This window comes from Chlorocebus sabaeus, chromosome 1 (genome assembly GCF_047675955.1).
Source record: "Chlorocebus sabaeus isolate Y175 chromosome 1, mChlSab1.0.hap1, whole genome shotgun sequence".
In the NCBI taxonomy this organism is placed as follows: domain Eukaryota; kingdom Metazoa; phylum Chordata; class Mammalia; order Primates; family Cercopithecidae; genus Chlorocebus; species Chlorocebus sabaeus.
In genome coordinates this window covers 33,713,078-33,731,851 of record NC_132904.1, presented here as the reverse complement: position 1 = coordinate 33,731,851, position 18,774 = coordinate 33,713,078, and the positions used below count along the sequence as shown (strand labels likewise).

At 36.3% G+C, this 18,774-nt stretch overlaps 1 protein-coding gene across 3 annotated transcripts in view; it reads right to left on the bottom strand.

The window, feature by feature from the left end:
• Positions 1 to 18,774, bottom strand: part of DCDC1 (doublecortin domain containing 1) — a 505,142-nt gene that overhangs the window by 239,695 nt on the left and 246,673 nt on the right. For all 3 annotated transcript variants that reach the window (XR_012093393.1, XM_008002854.3, XM_073017517.1), the window contains exons 13-16: positions 14,216 to 14,317; positions 10,729 to 10,892; positions 7,572 to 7,697; positions 5,804 to 5,909 (exon numbers count right to left, since the gene is read on the bottom strand). Coding sequence is in view for 2 of the 3 variants with exons in the window: in XM_008002854.3 (XP_008001045.3) it covers positions 5,804 to 5,909; positions 7,572 to 7,697; positions 10,729 to 10,892; positions 14,216 to 14,317 (498 nt within the window). In the remaining variant the exon portion in view is untranslated. The remainder of the gene's footprint in view (positions 1 to 5,803; positions 5,910 to 7,571; positions 7,698 to 10,728; positions 10,893 to 14,215; positions 14,318 to 18,774) is intronic.

The window sequence follows — 18,774 nt, the reverse complement described above, 5'->3', positions numbered from 1 at the left end:
CTGGACAGTTCCCAAGTGATTCCACATAGAGCAGACACAGCAAGGCCCACTAACTCAGCTTTATTTTGTATTATTAAAAAAAAAAGATTCCTGCCAAGTCTGGTGTTCTGATATGCTTAAAACTGACAATGGCCATTACATTTTTCTTCTGTGACTTCACTTTTTAAATTAATTTGATGGCTTAGCTTTAGACCAAATGAGGGTGGGAAGTTAAGAACTATGAAAGCTGGGATTTAAGAAAAAAAAAAAGTGTTCTGACAATCTACAACATAACATGCCATATGTATGTGTGTGTGTGTGTGCCCATGTACACACATGCACGTGCACATGTGTATAAGAACATTTAGATTGAGACTGGTATCTAAATGCATACTATCATATATGTCATTAAAACAATTTTTAAGTCTTATTGAGAATCAAAAAAAATCTCTGTTATTCTTTTAAATACTTATACACATAGGTCCTTTAAGTGACCATTATAACTTTGCTTGTCTTAATAAACTGTGCTGATGTAGAAGCAGTCAATGATAAAGCAATGTATACACATGCTGGGCCAGTTAAAACGTGTTTAATTATTTTTCCCAAACAGCTAATGAAGGTGGAGTAGCCTTAAATATTCTTGTGCAAATTCAAAATAAGAAAAGAACCACTTATGATCTTCTCTTGCACATCTACTAAGAAACAGAACACAAGACAATGAAATGTTTCTTGAAAGAAGTTCATAGAGCACAACCCTCATTTTGAACAAATTGTTTATTCTATTGCAAATAAATTTTACATGATGTTCACTTTTGATAATGCATTTAGGGTCAATTTGAATAATTTCACACATAAGTTAAAATCATAGCTAATTAAAGAAAATGTTATAAAACCTCTTTCCTCATGTAATTTCTGTTCTCTCTTATTGTTTCTATGCTCTAACTTTATAGCTGACCAGTCCACCCACTTCTACGGCCAACAAATGGAAAGAGCTGAGAGTAGAAAACATCAGCAAGGCAAAATTATGCAGTCAAACAAGGCAAAATATCTAAGATCTAATTTGTCTGAAAATAAGAGAAGGACTTAGGCTTTTAATTCAAGTCCTGTGTCCTATGTTAATGGCAATCTGTTCAAAATTTTAACTAGAATTTTGTATTTGCTTCAGTACATAAATAATTTATACAAAATATCATTTTCAATGACTTGCTCTCCAAAGAAATAGAACAGCAAAGAGTTGTTTGTCATTTCCCAGACTCCTTTGTGGCAAAAAGAATAATGCCAGAATAATACAGTACTTCAGTAATTATGAATGCATTCTACTAGCATCCATAACTACTGAACTTACAAGCTAAATTGTAACAAGCATATCATAATTCCAAAATTATAACTTGATGTTTTTCTTGCCGTTTCCATAAAGGAAATTGTCACTAATGTCCTACTGATGTCTGCGAAGCCATGTACTGAAAGGTTAGAATTAAAATAAGTTTCCTTTTGATTCTGGCAGAATATATGACCTGCCAAACATTGGAGTCCATTTTTCTGCTATATTTTCCCATAACCAGGCATTCCTCAAACTATTCTTCTCATGAAATATCTCCTTTGATATTAACTTCCATGAAGTTTAAATCTCATCCATTTCAAAGAAACATCTAGTTTGATTGCCATCAAACTGAGTCAATCTAAAAATGTTGCCAATTTAAGTAGCAATAGAGAGATGTTGAAAAATGTATCTGCCAAATTGTCAATGTGTAGTAGATTCCAAATCTGTTTTTGAAATGGATAAAAGAGCAACAGGTTGTAATTGTCAGGGTTATATCTGACTCCCACATTACAAATGGGGATTATATGTTCCAAATTTTTCTCTGTAGGAAAGGTTCTACTTGTCAATAACAGATTTAAAAGAACAGTCAGGGGCTAGGCACTGATAGCTCTATCTCAAGCCAATTTTAAAACATATGCATCAAGAATATCGGCTTTTGCCTCCCTTCTCTCAACCCCCGTTGTAATCCTCTTAGTGTGTTCTTTACCTCAATGAGCAGCAAGATTCTACAATAAAATGCCCTACAGATATCCGTCACCTCTGCCTGAATCCATCTTTAAAAGTGCTCCTTTTCCGGTTATTAAATTACTATTCCCAATGCACTGATCACCACTCTGTAAATAATTGGAGATATTTTTCTGAAGGATTTTAAAGGTTCCAGCTATGGAGGAGCTGTTTGTCTTTGAAAGCTTCTCTTTACTAGCCAATTTATCAAATTTTTGCTTTCTTACACTACTATTTTTGTTGAACTAAAATTTTTAAAAACTAAAAATGCCATAACATATACACATTTACTTGAGAGAGTATTTTCTCATGTTCACTAATTCATTAGAACCATTAAATAATGATAAAATAACTGTAGACTGTTATTCTGTCATTTTTCAACATTTTAGAAAATAGAGTTATCTTGTTATAGTTATCCCACTTTGACATAAAAGTAAAGAGAAAAGCCTCCTTTGAGGTCCTTTTCTCTGATATCTCTTTGCTAACCAATTGTTTTTTAGGTTTGAGTTGGTCTCTGAATTAGTTAATTGACTAGTAAATTTAATTCAGGTCAGCTAACTGAATATCTAGATAATGCAGCAGAGACAGGGATGATCAGGATACCCTTTGCCTTTGAGAAATTTTCAATTTAGTAGGGAGGATAAGACAAGGACCTCCTGAGTTATCTTCCTAATATGAAGATCAGATTACATCTTGTCTGTGCTCAAATATTTTCGATGGTTCCTTGCTTTCTAGAGAAAAACCAGAATTCCCTAATATCGAATTAAGACCCTTCATGATCTGATCCTAACATCCCCAATAGAGCCTACCATTCTCCCCCATCTACCCTGATGTAATCTGAAATATGCTCAGACTTGGAGCCTAGCTGATTTTGAGCCATTCAAGAAATTGTAAGAGGAACAGCATCTAGTTCAACGTCATTGTAAATGGCTCAGAAGGGAAACATCATATCTGGTTTGGAAATGGGGTTGGAGTACAGAAAGATTTCATGAAGCAGTCACAAATCAGACAGGGCTAGAATGATGGGCAAGTTTTGTTTTGTTTTGTTTTGTTTTGTTTTGTTTTTTTGAGACAGAGTCTCGCCTCACTACAACCTCCGCTTCCCGGGTTCAAGCGATTCTCCTCCCTCAGCCTCCCGTGTAGCTGGGACCACAGGCACGCGCCACCACACCCAGCTAATTTTTGTATTTTTAGTAGAGACGGGGTTTCATCATGTTGGCCAAAATGGTCTCGATCTCTTGACCTCGTGATCCACACGCCTCAGCCTCCCAGAGTTCTTGAATTACAGGCCGTGAGCCACTGCACCCGGCTGATGGGCAGGATTTTAATAGCCTTTATTGAATACGCCAAACTCTGTGCTAGGATATGGCATGAGGGTGACAGAGAAGGCTGGGTGTGGTGACAATGAAAGGTGGAATGCTAGTCAAAGAGGTCCACATGTGCATAACAACAGAAATCATGGAGTGCTTTCAGAAAAAAGCAAATAACAATCTGGCTTGGCTGACACACAAAGACCATATTAGAGAATATTCAGCCTTGAAAGATAGGTTATGGCTAACTAAGCAAACAAAAAAATACATTCATCAAACACGTATTGTGCATTTTCCCTACATTCAAGACTTTGTGTTCGTGCTTAGGAACACAAAGACAAGTAAGACATCGCCTGTACCCAAAGAATCCTCAGTTTAGTGGAGGAAAAACATAAAAGCTAATACCTATACCAAAACACAAACTCAACAACAATTTTCAAAGGAAGATGAGTCCTGAGAAAACAAAATAAAGATTAATTCTTTCCAGAGTATCTAAGAAGGGTTTAAGGAAGAAGAAGTTGAGTAAAGCCTTAAGAAGCAAGCAATGGTAATGGTTGGCGGTATATCCCAGGCAAAAAACAACACAAGCCATGGCACAAGTATACGAAAGTGGAAAGCATGTTCTACTGCACAATTGATTAACTCTGACTGTAATGTAGAGTATACAGAGCAAGAGGAGAAAATTGGAAAGGTAAGTTGAGAGTGGAGGTAGATTAGAAGAGAATCATGGAGATCAATGAAGTACAGATGAAAATTTGGAAAGTCAAAAGGCAACAGCCAGGCATACATGTGTTTTTTTTGTTTTTTGTTTGTTTGTTTTTGAGACAGAGTCTCGCTCTGTCGCCCAGGATGGAGTGCAGTGACGTGCTCTCAGCTCACGGCAAGCTCCGCCTCCTGGGTTCATGCCATTCTCCTGCCTCAGCCTCCCGAGTAGCTGGGACTACAGGTGCCTGCCACCACGCCTGGCTATTTTTTTTTAATTTTTAGTAGAGATGGGGTTTCACCGTGTTAGCCAGGAAGGTCTTGATCTCCTGACCTCATGATCCGCCCACCTCGGCCTCCCACAGTGCTGGGATTACAGGCGTGAGCCACCGCGTCCAGCCCATACATGTGTTTTGAGCAGGAAAATAATGCTACAGCAAAAACCTAACAAGGAATACCAACAGGATCAGATCTACAGTAAATAAATCTTAATGTCAGATGAAGGAAAAATACAAAATACATTAATGAGTACATAATTCTAGTTACTTTAATTTTCTAAATTTTCTCACAACCAGGCAGAAGTAGAAATATCTGATTCTATTTTTATAAGTACACTTATTTAGATCCATATGCTCCTTGAAGCAATCAATATTTTCAGTTTAAATTTTGACATAATTGAGAAACTGAATGGGTAGCATAAAGAAATTTTAAAAGAGCAGGTTGGGGCAATGTGTCTCTTGCATTGACTCTTGGAAATACAGGGCCCAGTTGATAGGAAGTCCTACTTTCTTTGGACTGCTCTGTCTCCGTAAGTGACTTTTGATTTTGATTTCACGTGTTCAAAAATTAAAGTTTACACTGCTAAAATGAGCAACAATCATACACAGAGTTTGCTAGCTAAGAAAAACAAAATAATTATTCCTTCTTTGGAGATAGATTTAAAATGCCTTTCATAACTGAGCTAGAGGAAAAAAAAATCTTCTTTACTGGAAGGATAAATTTCTAAGTGTAAACTGATATGGACCTTTGGGATTGGGTTGCCATGAGTTAGGTTTCCTAAAGAACTTGTGTTCCTTAGATACAATGACCTACAGAGCAAATAGATCAGATCCTAAACTATAGAGATAGCAGCCATCTTAAAGACTTCCTTAAATAACTCCAACTTATTATTATAGCTATTAATAGTACAAAGAAAATATGCCAAGCAATAGGGCTTAAATAACATAAATCAGTTATAAGTTTTTCAGGTAGGAATTATATATATTGCTTTCTGTTTTGAAGTGCCTGGTTAATTAACAGGAAGTAAAGAATAACACCTGCCCCAACATTTGTAAAAATAAGTTATAGTTTAAAAAACTGTAATATAATTTATAGTTTAAAAAAAACTGTCACAGTCCGGGCGCGGTGGCTCATGCCTGTAATCACAGCAATTTGGGAGGCCAAGGTGGACGGATCACTTGAAGTCAGGAGTTCGAGACCAGCCTAGCCAACATGGCAAAATGGCCAACATGGCCCATCTCTACTAAAAGTACAAAAATTAGCCAGGCACAGTCCCAGCTACCTGAGAGGCTGAGGCAGGAGGATCGCTTGAACCCAGGAGGCAGAGGTTGCAGTGAGCTGAGATCACGCCACTGCATTCCACCCTGGGCAACAGAGCAAGACTCCATCCCAGGGAAAAAAAAAAAACTGTCACAAATATCCATTATATATTGGCTGAGTATCCAACGCATAAAGTGCACCTTTTAAAGTACGAGAACTAAAATCTGACCTTGTTCTGTAGAAAATGGTTCTCCAAGTCCACCTTTTTAAACTGGTCAGGTATCTGTTGACTGGTACAGTTGAAATTAATTGGAAATCCCTCACAAACTTCCCAGCTAAGAAGAGTAAAATATGTAATTATTTATATTAGAATAATATGCATTTAATTACAATACCCTTTACTCTTTATACTCTTTTCTCTTTACGTATACACTATTACTAATAATTTATACATCAAATCTTGCCTGGAAAGCACCAGCAGTCATTGGGGAATAAAGCTGCCATTTAAACAACTACCAATGAGTATGTCCCTCTAGACATATTTAGCAATAGGTTGTCACTGGCTGGACTCAGTGATCTCATCAGACTGCTTTTGGTTCTCTGTATATGCCTTCTACTTCAGCATTTTTAACTGTTTATTAAAAAGAGCTATAATTTGTTAAATTATAAGATTGTTAAAGCTAGATGGGACCTTATAGATAGATTACTTAATCCAAAACAGTATCAGGATCTGCTGCAGTGTCCAATATGGTAGTCAGTAGCTACCTATTCCTATTGAAATTTAAATTAATTTACTTGAACAAAATTTAAAATTCAGTTTTGCATTCACACTAGTCACATTTCAAATGCTCAATAGTCACAAAGTGTGTGTCCGTCATCACAGAAAGTTTTATTGGATGGCACTAAATAGTGGATAAGCACTCAGGTACTTAAGACAAATGATCTGGGTTAGAATCCTGACTCTACCATGTACCAGCTGTGTGACTTTGGACAAATTACTTCTCTCTTTGTGCCTTGGTTTCTGTCTCTGAGAAATGGAGTAAGAGTAGAGTAATACAGAATAATAGGAGTAAGATAATTGTGAGAATTAAATCAATCCTTACCCAATTAATTTGTAACTGTGCCTGGCCTATGGTCAACACTCAGTAAAAGCCAGTTTGTATTATTCGCAGATAAGAAACCAACACCAGGCCGAGCATGGTGGCTCACGCCTGGAATCCCAGCACTTTGGGAGGCGGAGGTGGGCGGATCACGAGGTCAGGAGATCGAGACCATCCTGGCTAACACAGTGAAACCCCATCTCTACTAAAAAAATACAAAAAATTAGCCGGGCGTGGTGGCGGGCGCCTGTAGTCCCAGCTACTCGGGAGGCTGAGGCAGGAGAATGGCGTGAACCTGGAGGCTGAGCTTGCAGTGAGCCGAGAGCATGCCACTGCACTCCAGCCTGGGCAACAGAGCGAGACTCCATCCCCACCCCGCATAAAAAAAAAAAAAAAGAAACCAGCTCCTGGACAATCACGAGCAAAGACGAAGCAAAGTGCCTCCTTAGATCTTCTAACTCCTACTCTTCACTGCCCCAACAAGTCCCCAGAACGTTGCTTTTGTTTTAAATGTGCCATCATCAGATAAGAAGTTTAAATGTGAGCACTCATACACAGAACATATTTTATATTTTAATGATTCCATTTTAAATAATTAATTTAGAAATAACCACTAAAAACAGCTTTTATGTTTCAAACAAAATTGCTGTTTCTGCAAAGCAGAAACTATGCTTTGCTCATGGCCCCATATGGTTTTCTAAAACTAGGGAACGTTAACAAGTCTTTTAGGCACTACCTCATTAAACCATTAAATAAGTCAATAAAAGAAACAATTCTTATTTAAGATAACTGAAAAAGCATCTTTTAGTGTTTCGAATCTCTTACTCTGAAAAATCCTGAATTAAGTGATTTGGATTACTTTAACCAGATCTTTAACAAGATTACTTGTTAATTTACTTGCCACATCCAGGTAGCAGAACAGCATTAGGACCCAAAAAGGTCTTATATGCAACCATGATGTCACCTCTGGCAAATGCACTCACTCGGTCAAAGGTCAAACCCAAAGCAAGGTTTAGTGGAGATCTGAAAAACGGAAAAAAAATCAAAACTATCTTCAGAATTATACACACACTGAAATTTGAGCACAAATAAACAATAAAATACACATTATCAGTGTCTAATAAAATTCAGAAATAAGTGAATTTCCTATTATATAGCACTATTGTTGGTATTCTATACTAACACCTGAAATGTGTACTTCAGTTTATTTAGCTGATCTATAATATGCCAAAATAGTTTCAACATATGTAATTTTAAAAATAATAATTGCAATAATTAAAGCCAAGTATTTAGTTAGGAAAAACAATCGTCATTCATATAATGTTCATTTTTCATGTATAACAGTAATCGAATACATCTATAGTAATATTGGGAGCTGATAATTAAATGAATTATTAATATTTGGCCACAAACAACTATTTTTGCGAGCTCGCTAAATACTATGCTGATTTGGTTTTCATATTACATATTGTTAGGCACACTTTTAAGTGAATTTGGAAATTAAAATAAAAAACAGACTTTAAACGAAAACAATGGCCACTATTGTACACTATCAGCCATTTTTCTCTAAATAGTTAAGACTTGCTATTTATCTCTAGAATTAAAAATTGACGACATCACCTGTGTAGTCTTGTTACCAAAAATATTTAAATTGAATCTAATTATGAGTAAACACTCAGACAAACCCAGAATGTGGGACATTCTACAAGAAAAGTGTCTGGACTCTTGAAAAATAAATTAATGTCATGCAAAACAAAACAAAAGATTAAAAGAATATTCTAGATTAAAGACAACTAAAGAAAATAATATAATACAAGGAAGTGTATTTGGATACTGGATTACAAAGAGCTCTAAAGCATATTTTGGTTAGCTTGAATAGAGAGTATATATTAGAGGATATTACATCACTGTTGACTGTGTTAGGTATTATAATGTGGTGACACATAATTCTTCTTCAGTTATGTGACCTGAAGCATTTAGGAGTGAAATTTTAATGTCTGGAATTGCTTTCAAGCCGCTCAAGAGGGAGAGAGAGATGGGAGATATAACAGGTAAAACAAATGTGGCAAACTCTTTAAATTAGTGAATCTAGATGAAAGATATACACAGGAGCTCATTGCACTATTTTTTCAAGTTTTCTTAGATATAAATTTTTTCAAAATAAAAATTTGAAGGAAAAATAAAGTATTCAAAATAGAAGCGGACACTGGCAAAAATCATCTTTTACAAATGAGTAGCTTGACCCCTTCAAATCAACATAAATTAGACACCGTAGAATTACTTACTGAAAATGAAAACCATTTACTTAGTATGCATTGCACGTTTTCTCAACATATTCCAAACTAGATGGCAATAACTTTTTAGACATATACATTTTAAATATTCCCATGGTAGCAAAATGCTGTAATGGTTTCCTGGTGTTTTATGTTGGATTGGAAACCAAAAAAAAAAAACACATTAAACTGTTAAAATCATAATGAAATACAAATAAATATATGCACCAGTAAATTTCTCTGACAACAATTCTCAGCTGACTTTTAGAATATCTCAGGTTTTTTTGCATTTTACCAGTTATTCCACAAATATGATCCAATTAGCTAAAAACAAATGTTTAATATTATTAAAATGCTGCATTATAGCAAACATCATTAAAAGTATCAAAATTAGTGAGTCATTAATTTCACTTTGACAATAATATTAAAAAGAAATAATAATGACACATTTTATTAAAGCCTATCCTTGTAATAGGAAGGGCTTACTCGATTATTCAAGAATTCTTGCCACTTTAAAATTCATCAGTTTTTATCATTGTAAAAACAACTCTACTTATAATGCAATTAAATTGTATTTTGAAATTTATCTATGGACAAAAACTTACCATTCCTTAGAGATTTTTTAATTATCTAAATTACACAGCCTAAGAAACCATCAAGCATTTTAATTTTACTGGGACAGATGAAATAAAATTTTATAACATGCGACCCACAACTTATTCTAGCAACTTCTTCCAAAACCTTGATGGATTTCTGAGTACATTTGTTTCAGTATTTGAAATTTTAGCTATTTGAATATATAGCAAATCCAATAGCCCTTGCTTTGCTAAGATTTAGGTTTATTCATGCTATTTTCATTATAGTTAGTATATGATCAGTTATACTCTATATGAAAAATTATTTTCCCTTATTCTGTTCTACAGATAATAAGCTTTAAAAAAATTAAAAATAGGCAGAAAAGTGTGTTTAAGTTTCCTGACAAGCAGTTTCAGAGTTCATCTGGATGTGTTCTGTCAAAATATGCATAAATTTTCTCGATATTGAACACAACAGCCCAGCTCATCACTGCCTATATACTGCAGCCTTTTTCTTTCTTCAGAAACACAGATAATTTTATGCAGGAATTTACCAATCTACAAAAATTTACACAATGCTCAGCAATAACCAGTAATTATTGTGGGATAATGTAAGGTGCTTTTGAGGAATATAACTTTGATAGGATAGGGCTTATAAGCTTTACCAATTTATCTTTAGCCGTCCTGTCATTGGTGCTTAAAAGGTTAAGACTTTATTTGTGAAAACATAGAGAGATAGTGGGGAATCATGTTGTCTACAGCTTCATAAATCTTGCTTAAGATCCTTTTCAATTACCATCCATTTCTCCTTTAAAAAGGGACAAAAAAATAGAGGAGTGGAAGCAGGTCAGGGCAGTGTGCGACAATGACAGTGTGATGGGCTTGGGCCCCCCGTGGCGTTTCCATCTGCTATCATTAAGGTGACTACTCAGACATGAACAAATCCCTCTTGCTGTGCTGACAGGCAGACTTCAAAAACTATGACAAGGCATTAAGACAGAAAGTCACAGAGAGAGAGAGACAGAGAGAGAGAAAGAGATGTCATATCCCACAAACAATACTGCCTTGCAAAAAACCTCTGAAATTTTATTGGAATTCAAAGTAAAAAATCTTTCATAAAGGGTGCTACTTGACTTCTCAAATCCCCTTTCAAATTAGCTCACCCCTGGAAAGATTGAGGACAGAAAACAAATCCTTTGCTCCTACCTGTATGCTCTACCATAAGAGACCCAAATTTTTTGCTCATTCTTCAGCAAAAGTGGATTCTTAATTTCTTGGCCATTCTCATCAAAAAGCCGCATTGAGGAAAAATTGAGGCCTGGTGGGTTGATGGAAGAACCTCGAAGCCTTTGATGAATCTTGAGAAGTAACTGGTTGGGGGTGGGGGGGCAGAGGGGATAGAAGAGAATAAATAACCCGAAATGGGAACATCTGTAATAAACTGTCTCTACTCTGTAACAAATGAAGTCCAAACAAATGATAATTAAATTCATATAGAATGTTAAAAGAAGTGTGAAATGACAGCAATGTTTAGCTCAGTGTAAAGTAACAAAATGAGCATGGGCTTTTAACCAGCAGGGGGTGCCACAGGCTTGTGATTGAGCTCTGACCCTTTGGCACGGGACTGAAAGCAGATGTGACAGTCTTACAGAAAGAGCATTTAGCTTCTACACATGGTAACGGTCCTCTTTGATAAGGGTTATGCTTTTCTTGTCTGAGCTACACATTTTGTTAGGGGCCATCCAGACCACGTTCAAGTTTTACCATCACCAAGCTCCCTGTCCCCAGCAAATCTCAGGTAACTAATAGTAGGACAATTGCCAAAATTAAAATCACTTTTAGCCTAAGTTGGTTCAGTTAGAAAGATCTCTCCCTAGATGCATTTTAATTAGGAACCCTGAAATAGCTTGTGGACATCTTCAATAATGAATGTTTTTAAGTTGTGAGTAAGACATCATTAAAGTGTGAAGTATGAAAAGCTGTCATTTAATATTTAAAATAATAGCATTGTCAGTGTTTGCTTCTATCTTGCATTTAGAGTTTCTAAATTATCGAGATATTTCTAATTTAGGGCAAATTTCAAATATAAAGTAAATCTAACAGAACTGTGCTGCATATGGTATTTGAAAAGAAATTTTTCATTATCCTCTGTCACCTTTGTTTAAGTGTTTCGGCCTCTGCTCTTCCCTGCTCTGCACTCCACCCTATCCATCACTCTTCCCCCAGCCTTCTGTCACGGGCTTCCTTTTCATCCGTCCCTTGTCAGTTCTTGTGTTTCTCGATTTCTTGTTACTCTGTAATCCCTGCAGGGATGTGGATATAGCTGTGGTCTTTTCTGGCCTAACTGCAGTTCAGGGTCCTTTATTTTCTTTTCTTTTTTGCTCCTCTATTAATTCCCATTGAGGGTATATTGAGAAGTGCTAAATGCTGAGGCTTAGAGGAAAGAAGGGAAAGTCACAGGTCTGCCATATATCTCAGGTGTCTCACGATTGGCTGTAAACTCGACTGAGCAAATATTTCCCTTGACCAGAAACTACATGTATAGGACCTAAGAATTAGGTTTTGTCCCAATTAGAGATACATAATAGTATCTCCAATTTAGTGTTTTCATTAGCTGAAGATTTTTAGTCTTGAGCATTAGAAAGGCATTAATAGTTCTCATCCAGCATAGCCAATTCCTTTGAACTAAAAATGATCATTACTCTCCTCTTTAGGTGTATAAGAGGCAAAGGTGTCAGAACAGTAAAAATCTATATTGCCTTGGTTATTTTTCCATTGAAATGGCAAACATATTTTGAAATCTACAGATTGTATTTTAAAGCCCAACATTTATTTTTGTGTTGTTTCAGCCCTTGAGCTTATTTTTGTTGCTTTGCTATTATTTCAGAAAATATGTTATGCTGATCATTTTTTAAATCACAGAGATTTTGCTTTACAGGCACCACCTTTTTATAAAGGGGAATGATACAAAAGATTTAAGGCCTGATCCAGGAAAGAAATGTGTGTACAAAGAAGAGGGATGCGAGGTAGACATGCGATGTCAGCACCTGACCACTTAACCAAATTCACTTTCACAGGAGTTGCATTGCAATCTCTATTTTCTCAAGTTGGTGACAGACTGCATTTTAGGTGTTCAAAGATGAGCATTCAACAGTCTACAGGAGGTAAGGGCCTCTGTGCCCCTCATCTTTAGGTCATTGGTTAGGGCTTTGCTGTAGCAACGAAAAACTGTGATAATCTTCACCCATTTATCTTTAAAGCTATCATCACCAGGCCTTTATAGGATAATACAGGATAAGAATTTGTTCAAGAATCTGAAAAGAATGTAAAACATCTTAGGCTAGTGGGCTAGTGATTGAGACACGTGTCCACACAAGGGAGTGGTTGTCCTTGGGTGGTGTAACAAGGGCTCTCCCAAAGAGCTTTATAATGCCCCTAATTAATGTTTTTGCCCCAGATTTATTGCATACAGAATCACAGCACAGCTCAATTTCAGTGTGCTGTAAGTCAATACAAAAAGTTTCTATAGAATAATATCTTCCTTTATTTTATTTATTTATTTATTTATTTTTTTGAGACAGCGTCTCACTCTGTCGCCCAGGCTGGAGTGCAGTGGTGTGATCTCAGCTAAATGCAACCTCGGCATCCCAGGCTCAAGTGATCCCCGCACCTCACCCCCGAGGAGCTGGGACTACAGGCACGTGCCATCATGCCAGGCTAATTTTAAAATTTTTTGTAGAGATGGGGTTTTGCCATGTTGCCCAAGCTGGTAAAATATTCTAATATAAAAAGTGGGGGAGACAGGTGAAAATCCTATGAAGGCCTTTGTGTCATGGTGATTTGTATAATCAGGTATGTTATGGTAAAAAGAAACCAGTCAAGGTTCTGGATCTTTCTCTCTCTAATCATAGTATTTCTTCCTCTCTTCCATGTCCAGCTAATGATCCAATGACAGCATCCCAATTCACATACAACTTTTTTGATTGGTTGTAAAAGCCAGATAATGGATACCACCAGGAGAGGTAAGTCTGAGGGTGTTGAACTGAAGGGAGAAAAAGGGAGCAAGTTACAGAGCAAAGGCAGGCAAGAGAGCCCAAAACGCTGGTGTGCGCTCGGGTGCATAACCTCAATTTGTAAACAACAGGCTGTTCAGTGTCCTTTTATGCAAGACAAAGACCCAAAATAAAGACCCTGAACATGTTGGTTTTGCCTGAGAAACATCCCAATTGTCTGGAAAACAGGAAAAGGTAAGAGTGCCTATGATGTAAGCAAAACTAGCTGTACTTGCTCTTAATGAGCAGGGGAGAAGACCAAGGCTGCATGTTAATTACTCAGAATCTAGGGTTTAGAAAGACCCTAGATCCAGGGCATACTCTCCACTGAATATAGAACTTTTTTAAAAGTGTAAACAAGAGGGAAATCCTGATGTATCAAAACCAGGGCCCAGCATAGACAGATTCCAAATATAAGCATGAAAAAGATTAAGAAACTGTTAGGTATGGAGTTCAGGAGTTAACACTATACTAATGCTGAAAGCCTAAGAAATTCAGGAGTCAATCTTTGCAATATTGGTCTTTACAGATCAACAAACCATTGATCTTCTGCGAACAACTTTAAGATGTAATTGTCTAAATTAGTTGCAATTAACTTGCAAGACACTTTAAAGTCATAAGTAAACTGTCAGTAAACTTACTCTTTCCATCATATGATCAGTCTGAATTGGGCTATCAGATCCCAGATCTTTTTTCCTGATACCAACAGAGATCTCTCCAGTGTTTTTACCATTTTCAAATACCTGAAAAATAAACACATTCAAAAATAAAAATAAATACATGCACACATACATACATATATTCATACACACATAGATAAATTTAGGTAGTCGTCCTTTTCCTTGGTATCGTGTCAACTGAAAATTGTGCACATGGGAATTGTGCAAAGCAAGGACAGACTGTATAAACACACGTGAGTAGGTAACTGGCAAAGGAAATCAACAGCACTAAAAGAAAAGATAGGCTCCTGCTTCTCCTTTTGGTTTCAGTGTCTAATTTGACTGGCACACCCTACAATCTTAGAAGAAAATGTGGACATTAAAGGAGGAATCACTGACCACAGTGGATGCTTAAATGAAGCAAGTGTCAAAAAAAAAAAAAAAAAAAAAAAAAAAAAAAAGTCAATAGCAATCTCACTAGCTCATTTTGTTCTTCATAAAGCCACAAATAATGTGAGGAATATTTATCTTTGGTTTATACTTAAATACATCAGCGTTCAGCTCATCTTCTGGCTCACTAAAAGGAAATTTAACCTGACAGATTTATTGCATAACAGTATGATGAAAGTCATCCATTTTAAGTGCACATATCCAACAAGTTGTTGAGAACAGAGATAAAATTCATAATATTGCATTATGTAACACTCGCTGGGGAAAAAAATTGCTAGCAAACATTCTGGTCAAAAGGATCTGAATAAACCAGTCCCGACAGGATGGCTTCACTAGAGTGAACACCACCCCTCCGACCACGCGGAGGATCCATGTGGGATGTGCCATTCACCAGGCAAGAAAGGAAGCAGCTGAGACAGGGGCCTGATGAATAATTTAACTCCCTGCTTTTTATTTTTTTTCTCAAAAGTTCTTTTCTTCCCTCTCTGATATGCCCATCACATCATCAGAGCCATTTTATTTCTAGTGCTATTTCCAGAGAAGATAATTTGGGAGAATACTTATTTAAAAATGAAAAAGAAAACTACCTTTTTTATATTTTTGAGAAAGTTTTTGAAATGTATTTAATTAGTCTCAATCTGGAATTTAGAAATAATGTGTTTCAGTAACACTTCCTCAGCCTTTAGTCATAAAAAAAGAAAAATAAACATAGTAATGTCAAGAATGGTAGGTTTCATTCCAGTCAGTGACATTCATTGAGCTACTGATAGTCCAGTCGAGACCCTACAGCTTTCAGCCTTGGTGCACTGAGGATTATTTTTAAGTAATAATCCTGAGTAAAGATATAATTCTGAGTAAAAAACATCTCTCTACTTTTCCAAGGAACCTTGTAATCCCAACTTTTGCCTGCAAACCTATGGAAAATAATGTGGGAAAAGACTCTTACTGTAGCCATAATCTCTTCAGGGCTCAAAACTCTCAAGCAACAGAGAGATTTAGCAATGAAGGTCACAATTCTAGGTGACATGTATTCTGCAAGGTTAGTGTTGACAAAAGCTCAGTTTGGAGAACTTATTGATGTTCCTTTGTCGAGACTTGCTAGACATGGAGTCAGAGTGCAGCAAATTATATTCTAGAAAATAGCAGTGCCAAGTGCTAACTGCTAACCTGAGAAAGCAGAGAGGTCTTGGTCAACACCTAACACCTTCATTAGCTCACTACTTTCTTCACTACTGATAATAAGGCTTCCCTTCTACGTCCAGAAAAGTGTTCTCGAAAATAAAAATAAAAATTGGCTATGACCTCCGTAAATCCTACAAGGGCATTTTAAAAAAGAGATGTTTTAGTGGTTATATAAAAGTTTAGATGCTTAAGTGAAGGGAGGCTGCCCTCACTAGTCATACATATAATGTGTTTTCACTGTGTGTCCAGAAACCTAAAAATTTTCCAAACTGAAATCTTATGAGATTCTGTTTTTCTTAAAGCTCAGCTCTAGTTTATAAGCTCTATATTAATATGCCTATTTTTAAAATGCAATATATATATACACAAAAATATATTTATGTACTTATTCCTCCTTTGCCTGAGGAATATTTTTATTTCTCATATCCAACGTTTAAACAAAGATAGCTCTCTAAAGAGGGAGTTTCTATGATTGACTTAGATATAGGAAATAAAAAATAGTCTACCTTTATTTTCCTCCTGCCCAATTCTTGGCTTAAGAAAAATCAGCTGCTGTATTGGCTTCCCAGTGGTTCTCTGCATGGCCTCACCTCCTTACAGCTCTAAAATTAAATTCTCACCCTTGGAGTGGGATGATGCAGAAAGCCAGCTAAGGCTAGCCTTGGGTCCCAAGGAATAAGATAATAGAACCTAAAAAATAATGATGCACATAGCAGCTAACAACTACTGAAGAAACATCTAGAAATAGGAATAAGTTATATCTATGCCCTTAGTAACACAAAGTACAGAGTTTCAAGAGTGTTTTCTATTCACCACAGTCTTTTTGCTTTCCTTCATGTCAATATTGACTTTTCTTAAGCTAAACTAAATTAGATTAACACTGAAGTTTCATTGTAATGTCAATTCATTCACTTGACAAATATTTATTGAGTGCCTACTATGTACCAAGCACTGTTCAGGAACTTAAAAAGCATCGGTGAACTAAGATTCCTGCTCTCAACATGTTTACCCTGTGCTGGACTAGAGGGAGAGTCCAACAATAAGCAATAAGCAGAACACAACAAATGAGTAAATCATTTAGCATATTCAGGGTACACCTGGATCTTGTGAGACCTGAGGTTTATATAATTTGGTAGGTCTTCTTTAACAAACACAATGCAAAACTACAAATGCAAAACTAGTTATGAAATACTCAGAATAAGAAAACAACTTACACAGATTTAAAAAGTTGACACATAGCAAAAACATAAAAATTCAGAAAAAGTCACAAAATACTTTCATTAACTATCCAAAGCACATGTTTTTACTTCATTGTGTTTAATCACCTCTTCATATAGTAATTCTGTAACATTTTCTAAAGAGAGAACAGAAAGATAATCCGGCCTTATCTCTAGCATGGTTAATAAAAAAAAATTATTCTTGATTAGAAGTTTCTTTTGGCATCACAACTTTATTGGTAATTTCATTAAAAGTTTTAGGATTGATGCCATATTTTGGAAAACCTCAATCATATTTCTTTAAAATATGAGCTGTAAAATGTGGAAAAATATTCTACCAATTAATTGGCTCTGTTAATTTCACACCATGTTTCTCTTCCACCACCCACCCACATACATTTGGTGCCAAGCACTCTAGCGCACCAATCAGAAAACAGTACACTATAAGGTCAACAGGCAGTAGCTGTCTTCCTGGAAGCTCTTTCCATACCAAAATGGCTAGTATTAACTAAGCTATATAAAGAAGTGACTGCAAAACACTAACTAGATTACACTACACCCAACTCAATGTATCCCCAATTCAATTTGTTCTTAGCCATACCTCAAAAATGTGTGCAGTCATTTCAAAATCATGTGGTACAAGAGAGGATATGAAAAAGAAGAAATTGAAGTGGAAAGAGACAATAGGTTTAACCAATTGCAGTTAAAATATATCACGTTTGCAAATTTTACAGGAATTATGCAGGGAAGGGGCCCTAAGCTTAAGTTCCATTAGCGTCATGGTGAATGCACCCTGTGTGGGTTAGAAGGTGGTGCTATGTAAAGGAGAAAAAATACAATAGGGCAGGGGATACAGGCCTGGGATCAAGCAGTGTGATGGATATGCTGGTCATTATATGAATCGGGTGATCTGGATAAGCCTCAAAGAGAGAAAACATTTGAGCAAAGACTTAGAGGTAAAAGAATTAGCCCAACAGACAACTAGGAGAAGAGTACTGCATGCAGAGGGAGCTGACAGAGCAATGAAGCAAGACAGGAGTGCGCCCAGTATGTTCCAGGAATTGTAAGGAAGCTGGTGTGACTGGAGCAGAGTGATGCAGAAAGAAAGTACATAAGAAATCACAGAGGTAAGTGGTAGAGAATGAAATGGGGAATCATTGCCGAGTTTGGAATAATGTAGTAAAAGGATCTGACTTATTAACACATTTTAAAAAGGATCATTATGGCTGCTGCCTTGGAGTAGACTGTAGGAGGCAAAGCAATCCGAAGCCAGGATGACAGTGGCTCCAATCAGAGTATTAACAATTGACATGCTGAGAAATGGGCAGTTTCTGTTGTTCTGTCAGAGTTATGCTATTTGCTTCTTTGTTTATTAGCAGGACTGGGAAATAAAATTTGTAGGTAGGTTAATATTTCAGAAACATTATGTTTGCATTTACGGATGTAAATAAATCAATGTAAATATAACTGTTCACGGGGAGTATTTGTGAAGGCATAAAAATGTCAACAAAGTATTAAAAACATTTTATTGACTGTGAAGATTGTAGAGGCATTGACTTGAACTATATAGGGAAACTTAAACTATATAGGGAAAGCTGACCTGAATGGGCAGTTATGAGCCAATGTGGTTCTTTGATGAGCTTTCCTGTAATCACTTATGACATCTATTTAAGGACTTGTGCAAGGCCTGGT